Source organism: Vigna angularis, chromosome 4, assembly GCF_016808095.1.
Source record: "Vigna angularis cultivar LongXiaoDou No.4 chromosome 4, ASM1680809v1, whole genome shotgun sequence".
NCBI lineage: Eukaryota > Viridiplantae > Streptophyta > Magnoliopsida > Fabales > Fabaceae > Vigna > Vigna angularis.
In genome coordinates, this window is record NC_068973.1 from 9913228 (window position 1) to 9927456 (window position 14229).

Sequence of the window (14229 nt, forward strand, 5' to 3'; positions counted from 1 at the left end):
AGTTCTAAACAAAGAATTTTATTTCGATTTGATACTAGTTATCTGTCTTTCCAAAACATTTTTGATTTTGCGAGAAATTTTTTAATACATTTGTTACATTTACCAAAAAAGTTTAATCTACCAATCATCCATGAAAACCATTTTCAAGGATCTTCCATTACTGAAGTCTCTTCTAACAATCTTTCACGAGAAACATTTTTTTAGTATATTCCACTCTCATCTACTACAAAATTCATCAACAAGCACAACAGAAAGTAATCGTTCTCTACTTAAAAACATCATACTAAGAGATAACATTTTCTTAAAATAAATTAATCCAAACACAATAGATGGTATATAATAGATCACATATCTCAACCAAAATCTCACTAAATTACACTCACTTCGTGTCATTCTCAATTGTTCCAACATCCATCATTGCCATATATACTATAATAACTTTTCAGTCAAATAGTTATAACTCTTAACACACCCTTTGGAATGTCACTATACATATATTATCTATGGTTAGTAATTCTGCCTATCTGTGGTTAGCATCAGCTGCAAAATGTGCTGTTGAACTCGTTGTGGTCGGCCATAATGATATTTGCTCATTATATCACAGTATTTTTATTCAGTGGCATTTGTCTTCCTCTCATACCTTATCCACTGTACCATTTGGTGATACATGGGGAAGAACCACATCTGAATTACTGAGAATGTGAAGTATGGTATAAGTGTTGAGATCGCCACAAAGAATGTCACAGCCCAAAAGGAAGGAGATGTGGCGAGAGTTTCAATGAAGACTTGATAAACATTTGTAGAAAATTTTGGAGGCATTGCTCCATATGCCAGGAGGAAAAGATACCAGAAAGCAATGGAACCCCAGATAAAAATATGTTGTATCAAGGTGAAATAACGTATAGCAAGTGCCATCTGCAAGTTCACCACCCAAACCACGCAAGTATACATTGTCACGCCCAGCATATCCCTTCCGGCCGTTCTTCCCTCCTCATCAAAGGCCTGAGGCTCAATTGCTTTTGTGCAGAAGAAGAATATCATTGTGGCATTAATAAATCCATTAAGCATCCAACTAAGTACTATACGCCAGCTAAAGAGGACATTTTGCACCCCTTCTTGGTATAAGATCGGAAACTGCAAAATTAAACAGAAATAACCATGAATGATCAATCACTCAGCAGATAAAACAAGTTTATGCTCGTTTAATTTACTTCAGATATAATGACCAAGGGGAATTTATCTATTACGCAACATACAAGAGACTAATGTGCTTAAACAGTATTACTAACTTTGAAATGGGATTCCTAGGTGCTGTTAATGTCAGGACAAAATTGCGACATGAAGGTGAAAGCTAAGTTGATCTGGCAGAAATCAATGCATAGCAGTTGTACAAATTTACGCAAGAGTTTTGCTATCTTTTCTTTCCTTTTATTTGGTGAGTTTTATTGTTTTTTATTTAAATCAAAAAACAGCATTTTAACACGACAACAATGAAATTTTTTGTTTCTCAGATATTAATAGAAACATGACAGCATATTAATACCTGTGTGGATCATATTTTAGTCACCGTATAAGTGACAATTAGTGTTTGAGGCAAGAAAAGAGGAAGGAGAAATGTTCTCCATTTTGGAAATGGCCAAAGGGCTTGAGAATTTGAAACAAATATTCTTAGATGTTAATCACAACTTACCTTCAGGCAGTACCTGGCAGATACATCCTGGTCAAGGACCCCAAGGGCAATTACAGGAAGTGACGAAAAGAAGACACTATAGAGAGACAAAAACCAGTCATTGTATGCAGGCTGTCCAGAGAATGATGCATACACCTCATACAAGAATAGGGTGAATCCAAATGTGATGTTCTTAAAGAAAAAATAGCATATCTGCCAGAAGAATAAAAAAGTTAATATAACCATTAAAGCTTTCAGATCAGAACATCCTTCACGGCCTAAATCTATAGAATGCTGAGATCCAGTTTGAGTGGCAATACCATTGATGACATCCTCCGGTAACACCAATGTCCATGTACAAGAAGTAATCTTTCCAAATACTTGAACTGCGCAATTGCAATATCACTAGACATGACGGCCTAGGGGGAAAAGGATACAAATCAAAAACTTTTGCTAAGACATGATATGAACGTGAAAAATCAATCTTAAATATTGAATAGTATGTCAATTTTTTGGATACCTGCATTCCTTCGACGCCACTGATTCCAATCCCTACGTCTGCTTCTTGAAGCATTCCGACATCATTAGCTCCATCACCAATAGCTAATGTTGTTTTACCAGTTCCAGATTTGACCAGTCTAGTAACCTTGAGAGGAACCAATAATAATAAAATACTTTTAAGAGCTAGCTAGATAATCATCAGTATTAACAAAAGATATATAACATGCCAAACAGAGGGATGCAGAACAGGCTTAAAAATACCAGAGCCTTCTGCTTTGGCGATGAACGGCAGCAGATAACAGATGCACAATGACTTGCAAGCTCTAGAAACATGTTTTTCATATTATCCTCTAGAGCATATGTTAGTGATTTTCCATCAATGATCAGAGCAAATGTCTGCTGGCAAGTCCCTCTGGATGCAAAAAGCAGTTGAGCACCTTCAGATAGCTGATGATGCACACTTTCCCTTGATACCTAAAAACATGAGTAAGCCTATAAATATCAGCACCGAAATTTCAAATACACCGGTTCTCTAAGATGCTTTAAGCTAAAGCCTAATGTGTTGATATTTTTTTTACTAGTCATAGGAGCTAAAGTATGAAATATTGATTTTGAGGAACACATCGCATGCTCTAGAAATCCTGTTTCCTAATATCTAAACCAGTAGCTCCAAAATCCTAGGTTGTTCATGTGACTTGTGAGTTTAAGGAAAGAATTCATGGAGAAACATGTGTATGGGTATTCCAGTATTTGAAAGAAATAACATGCATGGGAAGCTGATTCATACCGAGCAACACTTCAACAAAATGCAAATTACATAGAGCAACTTGCAACTGAACATGGAAACACGGAAGCATGTGCCTAACAGCTGTGGGAGGATAGCAATTCTAAGGCAGCATGGGAAAATTTCTAAAGCGGAGCACTAGAGCAGCTTCAAATTAAGTATGGTCTGGCTATACAGAGACGATGAGAGAATACTGCAAGTATTAGCTTAGTGGAGGTTGGCTTTGGTAGAGATCTCATGTACTCAAATTCCTAGAAAAAAGACGTGTTCATTCTTTCTCTAATTTCTAACTGGTACCCGACAGAAACTTTGACATCAAGCAACCAACCCCTTCCAAAGAGATAAAGAAAAGTTTGGGAGGGAAAGAAAGAAGAAAAGGAAAGAAACAGAAAAAAAAACCTATAATATCGATTAAGGGTTAAAAAAACTAAGCAACAGACAAGCAAGCATTGTCTTTTTCTATCTTCTGGAAGGAAAAATGTAAAACTCCATATAAAAGCAGTTATTGTAAAGCCACTTTATTCCCAAAACTTGAATGTACTAATCCATGAATTATAAATTTAATTGTCAGTATTGTAAAGCACATTCACCCAAAATAAACTCGATGAAAGATCTTTTGAGGAATTAGGATATTTTAAGAGAACCATCTTGTTATATGTCCAATGTAATTACGTGGAGCCTTCTATATGCAAACTACATCTATACATTTATTTTACCTTCACAACAGCCATCTTGTCTCCAACCTTTTCTAACGCTTGAATTTCTGGAATATCCAAATGAATTATAATTTGTTTCATTCCTTGTCTAAGCAAGCGACAAGAGAAACTGCATTTGAAAATTATGTCAAACACAAAATCCAACATAAAAAAAAAAAGCATAATCACAATATTGTACCCAATATTGATGGCAGTCTCCATTTTATCTCCAGTCAAAACCCAAATCTTAATCTTAGCTTGGGCTAGCTTGTCGATACAATCAGGAACCTAGCAAAACAATATTGTTAGGCTTATTATCGGAGTCGCATTCCAATGGATATATCTTCATATGTTAACATTTTTTTCTAAACTACCCCATTTTGGAGCTTGTCCTCTACAGCAGTGGCACCAAGAAGGATTAGATTCCTCTCAATCGTATCCAATAATTCTTCAATCAGTGTTTCCCGGTCTTCTGAGACTGAATTTTTTACTTCAGACAATTTACCATCAAACTCCTTGAATTCTTCTTCATCAAGTTCACGATAAGAAAGAATTAGAGTCCTTAGACCTGCATCAGCATATTGATGCACATGTTCCATTGTTTTCTCTTCAAACGTCCTCCCACTGTTGGCAAGCCTTTCAAACATGACACTGCATGAAAATATAAGGCATGTTAATAGGTTGAATGCTCAGATAAGAACTCCAAAGTATTGAAGGCTATAAATAATTTAATCACAGACCTGTCAGCACCTTTAGAGAGTAGTAAAATTCTCCCTTCTTCATCTTTCACTATCACTGACATTCGCTTCCTTGAACTACTAAACTCTAAAACATTGAGAAGCTTGTATGTCCTGTTAATTGAAATTAATCTGACCCAGTCAAAATTAATTACTTCACATGAAGAAAGTAAACTCAAAAACACAAATAATTATAAATAATAATTGAATTAGGAATAATCTATTTTAAGTAGTAAAGAAATTGTTAGTTCTCACATCCTCACTTCTGTAGCTTATAAAGACAAATTTATTAGTAATTGTGGTAGAAATTAAAACATATTAAGAACTAAGATAATTAAAAGTATATCATCTAATTGGGGATAAGTAAAAGGTAAGTTAAATTTTACTAATTGTGGTTTTATGAATCCCATATTATTGCTGGAATTTGGAATTTGGTTCATCCTTCGTTCAACTAACAGTTATCCTAAAATTCTATAACCAATCTCATCTGAATCTGTCAGAAATTTAAGTCCCTATAATTTATAGTTGTTGCTCACATTTTCCTTTTCCTTTGAGACCTTTGCCACTTTTCTAATGCATGGGCCTTAGCTTTTCCCAGACACACAGGACCCAGCTTTCCAAATGCACTGGTTTTGGTGTTTTCCAAGATGTACTGACTCTAGCTTCTCCCGAATGCATTTGCCCCTGACTATTTTCAGAGGACTGGTCCCAACTTTTTCTCAATTTTATGTTTTTTATTTTTAATTTGCGGGGAAGTTAATTATTTTCTTGTAACAAGATAAAAGCTTCGTAAACTTCAACTTATGGACAAGTGTTAGAAATATAAGAAACATTTGAAGGTATTAGATCTTATAATATTTTAGAGTATCTAAGAAGATCTGACACGGTTATTATTCTTGTATGTTTTGATTTGCTTCCTTATTTAATTAGAATCTATATTAGTATTAAGAATATCTTATCAGAATCAGATTTATTAGAACCAAAAAAATAATTTCTATGGGAATAAAATCTACTACAATTATTTGTATTTATTGCAATCAATTACATGAAATGGACTATATTGTGTAGTCCATACACACGATGTTCAGCATTTCTTCCATCTATTTTTGTCTCTTTCAACAACCACAATTAAGCTAACTTTCCAACACTCTCCCTCATGCTTGTGACTATCGAACTGAAGTGTAGCAATGCAGGTGACCAACAATGGATCTTGGATAAATTCTAATATCATCTTAGAGCTTGGGCTTGAGCCTTATTTAACCTCAAAAACTTGCTCAAGGGGTCAAGGTGTCCACCACGTATATACTCTATTTTATTTAAGTCATATCTCTAGCCAATGTAAACTAATCTCCCTGGAGGCTAAAATTAAGACAACACCCCAATTGACCACAATTAAAGCAGGCTGGGAGTGACTGCAATTAAGACAATTTTCCAACAATCCCCTCCTGCCCAAGGCTACCATCCTAGAGTGTTGCAATGCAGATGGCCTAACCATAGATCTACAATAATTCTAACACCATCTTAAAATTTGCTATTAGGACCAGACTATAAGCGTTACATTATTTTTGGTCAACAAAAATATCCACTCATTTTCAGCTAATTAAGTCACACACTTGGTAATTACTGTAGTTGTAATAGTAAAAGTGTACAAAGTGAAATATTCAAAGCCTGGGAAACCTTGCTAAATTTTACAACTTTTATATGATACAATTAGCCGCTCTCAAAATAATGACGAGACTGTTAGATATATTATCCTTATTTTATATTTATCTTTTATCTTTAATTGGTTTGTTATTATTTCTTATTTATATTTTGGGCTTAGCCCATATTTCTTCTATTATAAATAGAGGACCCTATGTGTATATTCAACACACAAAAGAGATTAATCACTATTAAAAAAAAAAAACCTTGAATATAGTGAAAAATTATATATGGGATTAATCTCCCTTGTGTGTTGAATATACACATAGGGTCCTCTGTTTATAATAGAAAAAATATGGGCTAAGCCCAAAATACAAATAAGAAATAATAACAAACTAACTAAAGATAAAAGATAAATATAAAATAAAGATAATAATCTAACACCCCCTCAAGCTAGAGTGTACAAATTGTATGAACCAAGCTTGGAATAAACTCAATTTCAAATATATGATCTGTCTCCAAGAGTGTGCGGCAAACAAATGTGCAATCACAGGTCGACGAACAACTAACAGCAGCTTATGGATTGGACAGTGGTGGACAACTGCGAAACTTCAACTAGTACCATGAAACTTCAAGTAGGATGACTTTGACAAAGGAGATTTCCATAAAAGTGGATGATGGCCAACAATGGTAGAGAGCAACAAATTGTAGGGACTAAATTGCCATCACTGACTGATGGGGCTTGAGTGGCTGGAAGCGACAAAACTACAGGGACTGAACTACCATCAAGTAAGGATGGGGCCTGCAGTGGCAAACTGCATGGATTGCCATCTCTGACTGGTGGGACTTGCAGTGGCTGGAAAAGACGAGATTTTTAGGTATATCAGAAAGACAGGATTACTCATTGAGATATTTCAGAAAAGACGAGATTTTTAAGGCCGCTGGTGGCAGTGGCCACTGGCCACCAGCGGCAACAGAGTAGGAAGAGACTCAGACAACCTACTCTAATACCAAGTTGAATATAGTGAAAATTATATATGGGATTAAACTCCCTTGTGTATTGAATATACACGGGTCATCTATTTATAATAGAAGAAATATGGGATAAGCCCAAAATATAAATAAGAAATAATAACAAACTAATTAAAGATAAAAGATAAATATAAAATAAAGATAATATATCTAACAGAGACATTGAGAAGCATTATTTTTTCAATATACGATATTTCAAGCAAACTACCTAAATATTAGAAAAAGATTATTTCTTTTACAATACTAGTGTTCTTGAAGTTCAGTTTTAAGTTGAAGTGTCAAAGCGTACAACAAACTTAGGCCAAGTGTTTAAGCCAACAATTCTTGTATAGGACAATTAGTGAGAGAGAAGTATCTAACACCAGTAGGATATTTATATTTTTAATGTCAATGACAAAAAAGTGTCGACAGTCTAACAACACAAGTAGGAAGAGTTTCCATGATTTATAGCTTCTTCACTAATACCCACGTACACATTGAATTCACAACATGATCCTTAATTTCAAATACCATAATCAATATAAATAAACATGCAGAAAGGAAAAAAATTGCTTTGACCACAGTACCATATGAGGAAGGTAAGACTTTAGGATCCACATACATAATTGTAAGCCAAGGTTATAAATCACCTATGCTATACACAACTTTAGAATAGTAGGTGAATAGTAAATAGCAACACACAATAACACTTTCCTTCCAACATCTTTTTTCATACTGGATGAAATTCATGTGCATCCCAGTTGTATAATGAAAACCAGTATCATCTCCCACTATGAATTTGGTCTCAACAGACGGCGTCAGATGAGAGAACCACCCACATTTTGAGATTCACGTGAATTTCACCAATTAGAAAGACTGTGTCATTGTAATATTACTAATATTTCTCATGATAGGTTGGCCAATCCATGAACTGAAAAGTATCAATATCAGACTCCACATTCCTGGATAGCCAAATGATTACCGAGAAACAGAATATAGAATTGCTACTTCCAAAATTTTGTATTGAAAATTAACCATTAGCATCATATGACAAGTTACTAGGTACCTGCATGTGCCTTTCCCAATGAAAATTAATCCTAAAATATTTTAAGTAGATTAGGATAGGAAAAATGCAGCAGTCAAAATATCAAGATCATAAACAGACAAAGCAATTGAAAACAGCTGACCTTTCAACTTCATTACCAGAAACAGGATCCAACTCATACGTTGACAAGCAATTCTGGGTCCTTTTGTAGAATTTAAAACCAACTTCACTTGCAGCAATCACAAATGCTGCTTCATCTGGAGATTCAGCCTCATATGAGACATTTCCTGTTTCTTCATCCACTTCTGGTATGGCAGTATGACAAATTGCCAATAAGCGAAAAAACTTTTGTATAACATCAGCAAAAGGTTCATTAACCCAGTTCCCATTCATTATCCTTTCATCTGTAAAGTTAAAACCTTTAATAGGCTCTTTTCTATCTCGAGAGTCCCCGATTTCATTAGATTTTGATTTTAGACCATTAATATGCTCATGAAGAATAGGTGAACCGTTACTTCTTCCGGTGACTTGCTCAACCTCTGTTACACCATGACCATAAGCTACCCCAGCAACAGAACATTTGATGAACTCCATTGAGTTGCAGGTCAGAGTCCCAGTTTTATCAGAAAGTATTGTGTCAACTTGGCCTAGTTCCTCATTCAAGTTTGAAGTACGGGCACGAGCTGGTTTGTCTGCTTCTTCATAGTACATGTGGATATCTTGATTGATGAAGATGCTCTGAAGGACTTTGACAATTTCTATTGAGAAATACAGAGAGATAGGAATAAAGAAGTTATATAACATTAAGGCTGTTAAAGAATGAAATATAGCAGCTGCAGCTGCTCTCTCTGGATCAAAGAAAATTGTGGAACTATCTGGTCTTAGATACCATCTTTTCATCAACCCATTTTTCAGGTCTCCTTTGGTTATGATGCCAAAGATAATAGATCCAACAAATGCAATTAGAAATAAAACACAAAACAAGAAGTAGATAATCTTATCCATCTTCTTCTCAATTTTGCTTCTTTTTGAAGGAGGATCAGTGGAGTTTTGAATAACCTTTGTGTCATGACCGGTAAAGATGACGGCTCCAAACACATAGTCTGTATTGCGAAGTTTGGAGTCTCTTAGAAGAAGTTGCTGAGCAGAAAGAGGGTACTTTTGCTCTTCAAACTCCATGCTCCCAACAAAAGAATACAGATTTGCATTTGGGTCCTCACATTTGATGACAGCTCTAAAATCACATATTTTGAAGTCCTCCTGTAAGGAAGAAGTTACATCCAACCCTTGTTTTAATTTCAAATTTGTTTCACCATCCAAGTTCATGGTCTCAACATAGCATACTGCATCCTCATAACTGGAGGAAAGCAGTAGGAGGTCAGCAGGGAAGAATTCATCCTTCATTATCTTCACTATATTCCCTACTCTCAGATTCTTCCATTCAGTATATTCAAAAATGCCATCACCTTTATGCAATATAACTCTTCTCTTGTTCACCTCAATATCCTGTAGAAGCATGCCGTTAGCTAAAATATATACCCTGAATTGATAGCTTGCCATATATAGGGAATATTGTAGTAGAATTAAGAATGAATAGACACTGTTTTGGAATTTTATATATCTGACTATACTGTCATTATAGAAACTATTAAATACTCTTCATGTTCAGCTAGAAATTGACATATCTAGGAGTCTAAGAGATTCTTTTCCAACAACTTATTCCATTGGTTTAAATACATAACTAGAATAGAGCTGTCTGTTGTAGGTCATGAAAATTGATATTCAATTTCTGTCCTCTTATTTAATAAAGCTACTGTGAAATAGAATCTTCCTTAAATTTTATAAAACACTTGTATAGCTCAGTAAAAACTATTGACATCATTTACGCTATTAAACATTATATGTCTCAGAGATTTCATGAGTAGTTTTAAATCCTGGACGAACAGCTACGCCTAGTGGCTGGCACCAGAAATACTATAGCACCATAGCTACTATTTTGAATTTTCTAAACATTTGTATAGTGTATGCTATATACATATAAATTCTAAAAATTCATAAAGAACGTACTGAAAAAACAAAGGCATTCATAATTAACAACAAAATATAATAGGTGTTTCAAACAAAACATTCAAGTAAATATAAAAAAAATAAAAAAAAAATACAAGTTTCCTAGAAAGGAGTCATCAATTATCAATCGTGGTCTTTCAAATTCAAGTCTTCTTTATCATTTTCATTACTATTACAGCTATCAATTTCATTTCTACAATTGAAATGCTTAAAAAAGCATTAATGTATCTCTTCAGAGAGCTTTAGCACAGCTATAGCCATGCTATTTAACCTGCTAAGACCACTTTGCTAAGGCAGCCCCTGTAGCAAGCAAGGGCCTCTTTGCACCACTATGCAGCTATAGTGGCGGTATAGCTCTCTATTAAAAACACCTGATTTCATAGACAGTACGTTGCAAAATAAATGTAAATACATTCAAACACAAGAGGAGACCACAGACCAACGTTAAGAAGAGAAGACCAGTATAATTCAATTTGACTCTACATACTAATGCTGCATAGTTAAAGAAATTTACTTTATAAAAAAAATTACCTGCTTTTTCCTGCGCCAGTCTTCAATACCCTCTTTCACCATAGTTGCCCCAATGATGATAGAGAGTGGAAGGATAGCACTGACAGCAGTATAAGGAGTAAGCTTTGTGAAGGCCAAGATCCCAGCCACCAAGAAATAGAAATTAGCCACCCTCCTAAACTGCTCAAAAAGTGACTTTGGCAAGAAAGTAGCAACCGTGTATTTTGTGGACCTAACAGAATTATCAGCATAATTCAAAACCCCTACCTCAAACCTATCAGGTTCATTGCAGAAAACAACCCTGGAATGACCATGTCCCCCAATCCGCGAATGTTCTCTCCTCAAGGTTGTTCTACCACAAGCAAATGAGTAGATCTTGCTAAACTTAAGCTTTATCATACTCCTCTTTCTCCCACCCCTCATCTTCTTCTATCTAAATGGTATAAGTGATTGATCCAAATTCCAAAATGATAGCAATAATAAAGGCAACAAGGGTCAATAAGGTGGACTAATTACTCTTCCCAATCCCTGAAGCAAAGTCCAACACTAGCAGACAAATCGGTAACCTTACCTAGTCTTAAAAAGCAACTTCCCTAACCACTATGCTTGAAAAGGAACTGAGTGTCACTAGTCAACAAACAAAAACATCACAACCACACAAAAACTCGGAACCCCTTTTGGCCTTTTGCCACAAAATTACGCAATCTTGGCCACGAAGGAACGGAAAGTGAAGAATGGAAGAGAAACAAAAGAGGAAGTTTAAAGGATAAAACCTATGTTCTGTTGGGGACAAGCAATGTGCAGTGTACTTCGACAAGTGTGGGATGGTTTACGTAACTGGGTCACGAAAAGAAGGAGGCTTGGAATTTGGCATGTTAGGAAGGTGCATTTCATATCAAATGCTGCTACTTTCTAACGTTATCGAACAGCACCGTGCCAAGAGAAAATTGAGGTAATATCGTTCTTGTGTCGGCATAGAAGCAAACACCAGAGAGAGAGAGAGAGAGAGAGAGAGGGGACTGACCCATTTCCTTCGGATTTTGATACACTCGGGCCGCTTTTGTTTTTAAATGCTTTTTTAATAATGAAATAATTTTGTTATTAATTTTAATAACTTAAATTAATTTGATTTTAGCTTGTCGTTGCTCTATTTTAATTTCTAATCAACAACTTAATATGTTTTAATAATTAAATGTAAGTATTAAAATTAAATAAATTAAGGTTTCACAGAAATTAAAATAAATTTTTCATATTAAAAAAATGTAAAACATATTCAATATTTTCCGTTTAAATTATTCCTCGCGACAACTTTATGTATATACGTATTTCTCGGAACTAATTTTATACATTTGGATAAATCTGAACTCATTTAATGTTATAGAATAATAGATACCTAGATATGGCCAAAAAATGTATGCGACGGCGATATTTCATCCCTATGATTCTATTGGAAGTACATATTTCAACATTGTCAATACAATAATAAATAATAAATTATGAGCATTGATCTCTAAAAAGTATTGAAACATTATTATTTGAAATATATAGCATCATATTATAATCTTATAGCTATGTCTTAAAACTCTATAAGTTCACTAATAGTAAATTTTTATAGATTTCTTATCTATCTTTATTTATTTATACATAGATAGATAAAAAAAATCTATTTAACGACAGAGGTCTAATTATAAAAATTTTACAAATGTAAGGATCTAATTGAGACGAAAAAAATTAAAGGGTCTATTTGAGATTCCCAGTACAAATAAAGACCTCGCGAATGATTAAACTTTTAATTTAATTCGTATAATCGATTTTAGTTGATTAATTAAATCAATTAATTATTCAAACTTAGATTTGAATCATTAGAAAACTATCATACAAGGAATTTTTTGGTTCTTGAATTTGTGGATTAATTTTTTTTCCTTTCTTGATTTTGATTGTGTTTTACCTTTCAAAATATCTAAGCCCCCAATTTTAATTTCTAGGAACAATACTACAAATTGAATATACAATGAATTTGTATCCTTTGAGAGAATTGACTTAGGTTGCTTTATATCACAAACCCTTAGAAAAAACTTATAATATTTGATTTCATGAACGAAAATGAAAATTAATCAATCTCTTTATTGTTATTATGCTTAGAAGGGGGACAACATAACATATGGAGAAAGGAAACTAAGAAAAAAAAAAGGAGAATACAAGTTAAAGGGGAGCTTAAAGGAAGAGGCACAACTTCAAGGAGCGAGCGATTTGAAGTTGATATGTTTTATTATTTAGTTGTTTTCACTTTGAAAATGTAACAAACTATGTAATAAAGATTGATTCTAAGATTGGAGTTTCTTATCATCTTTTCAAACACATTGTGTATTCAACTAATCAAATATTATATCATATTGATTAGATCTGAGATAATGGAAGTTGAAAAGTTTGATAATCCATCAAATTTATATGTTATGATACTTTATTCAAAAGTTTGTTGGTGTAAAAAATATTTGTAAAAACATGATTTGTTTCCTTCTCATGACAAAAATTCCATGTTTAAAACTTTATTATTTTAAGCATCATCAACAAGGGGGAATTATAAGATCAGCAGTCCAACAACCTCATTGCTTTGATTCAATGCTTGTAAAAAAAAAGTGTCAAACATAAGTAAAACACAAGAAAAGAAAGTTGAATTATATTTTAATATGTTTTTTTTTGCACTTTTTCAAATATTATATAATGATAGGCAATTAGATGATAGTTTTGCACTTGACAGATGATTTGTCAAAATTGTTCTCAATAACTAAGTTCAAAAAGTTCTCTTTCAAATGTTAATACAAATATAATATCAAGCAATTTTAACAATACACGTAAGAAGGAAAATACTCATGGATTTTTATACTGGTTCGTCTAATAGCACAAACTACATTCAATTCTCAATCAATAAATTCATTTTCACTCCATAGACTAAAGCTACAAGTTATAACATGATTATTCTTTCATTTCATAGTCATTCTTGTCTAACTTGTCAAGTATTCCTTAGACACTTAGTTACTTCAAGCTAGAAACCTGAGTATTGTATAATAAACAATCACTCATGGTTAAGATAAGATTTGTCTAAGGGTAATCTAAAAGATCACAAGGTTCTCTCATTAGAGAGAGGTAGCATCATTAAATATGTACAAGGTTTAAGTTATCTCTTCTAGTTTGCTAATGAACACAATAATATTCTTACATAAATTTTAGGGCATAAAAAAATTTTAGTTGCGTTTCAACACTTTTCACAATTTGAACTTATTCCTCTTCTTCTTGAAAGATAATGTTATACATGCATAGAAGAAAAGAGCCATTACAAATCTCTTTCTAATCGTTGATCAACTTTAACTCATAAGAACATCTTTTTTGTATAGAAGAATCATTAAATGATCTTCATGCATGTATTAAATGCTATTATTCTTTTGAAGCAAGATTATGATAGTTGGTATAACTTATCAACCCTTAATTATATATATCAACCCTCGATTATATAGCTTGTACTTGAAATTGTGTAAACTACTAATTTATACATGGCATATAATGTTTTTTAG

General features: G+C 33.5%; 1 protein-coding gene across 1 annotated transcript; it reads right to left on the bottom strand.

Annotated features, from left to right (window-relative positions):
- Window positions 1-353: 353 nt before the first annotated feature.
- LOC108331428 (putative phospholipid-transporting ATPase 9) lies at window positions 354-11697 on the bottom strand. Its single transcript, XM_052877023.1, has 11 exons — window positions 10682-11697; window positions 8226-9589; window positions 4390-4500; window positions 4024-4300; window positions 3849-3937; window positions 3671-3779; window positions 2432-2644; window positions 2190-2315; window positions 1990-2088; window positions 1691-1882; window positions 354-1134 (listed from the first exon to the last, which is right to left on the bottom strand). Exons 1-11 carry the CDS (start codon window positions 11081-11083, stop codon window positions 610-612), a joined length of 3507 nt encoding a protein of 1168 aa, XP_052732983.1. The 5' UTR covers window positions 11084-11697; the 3' UTR covers window positions 354-609.
- Window positions 11698-14229: the final 2532 nt, after the last annotated feature.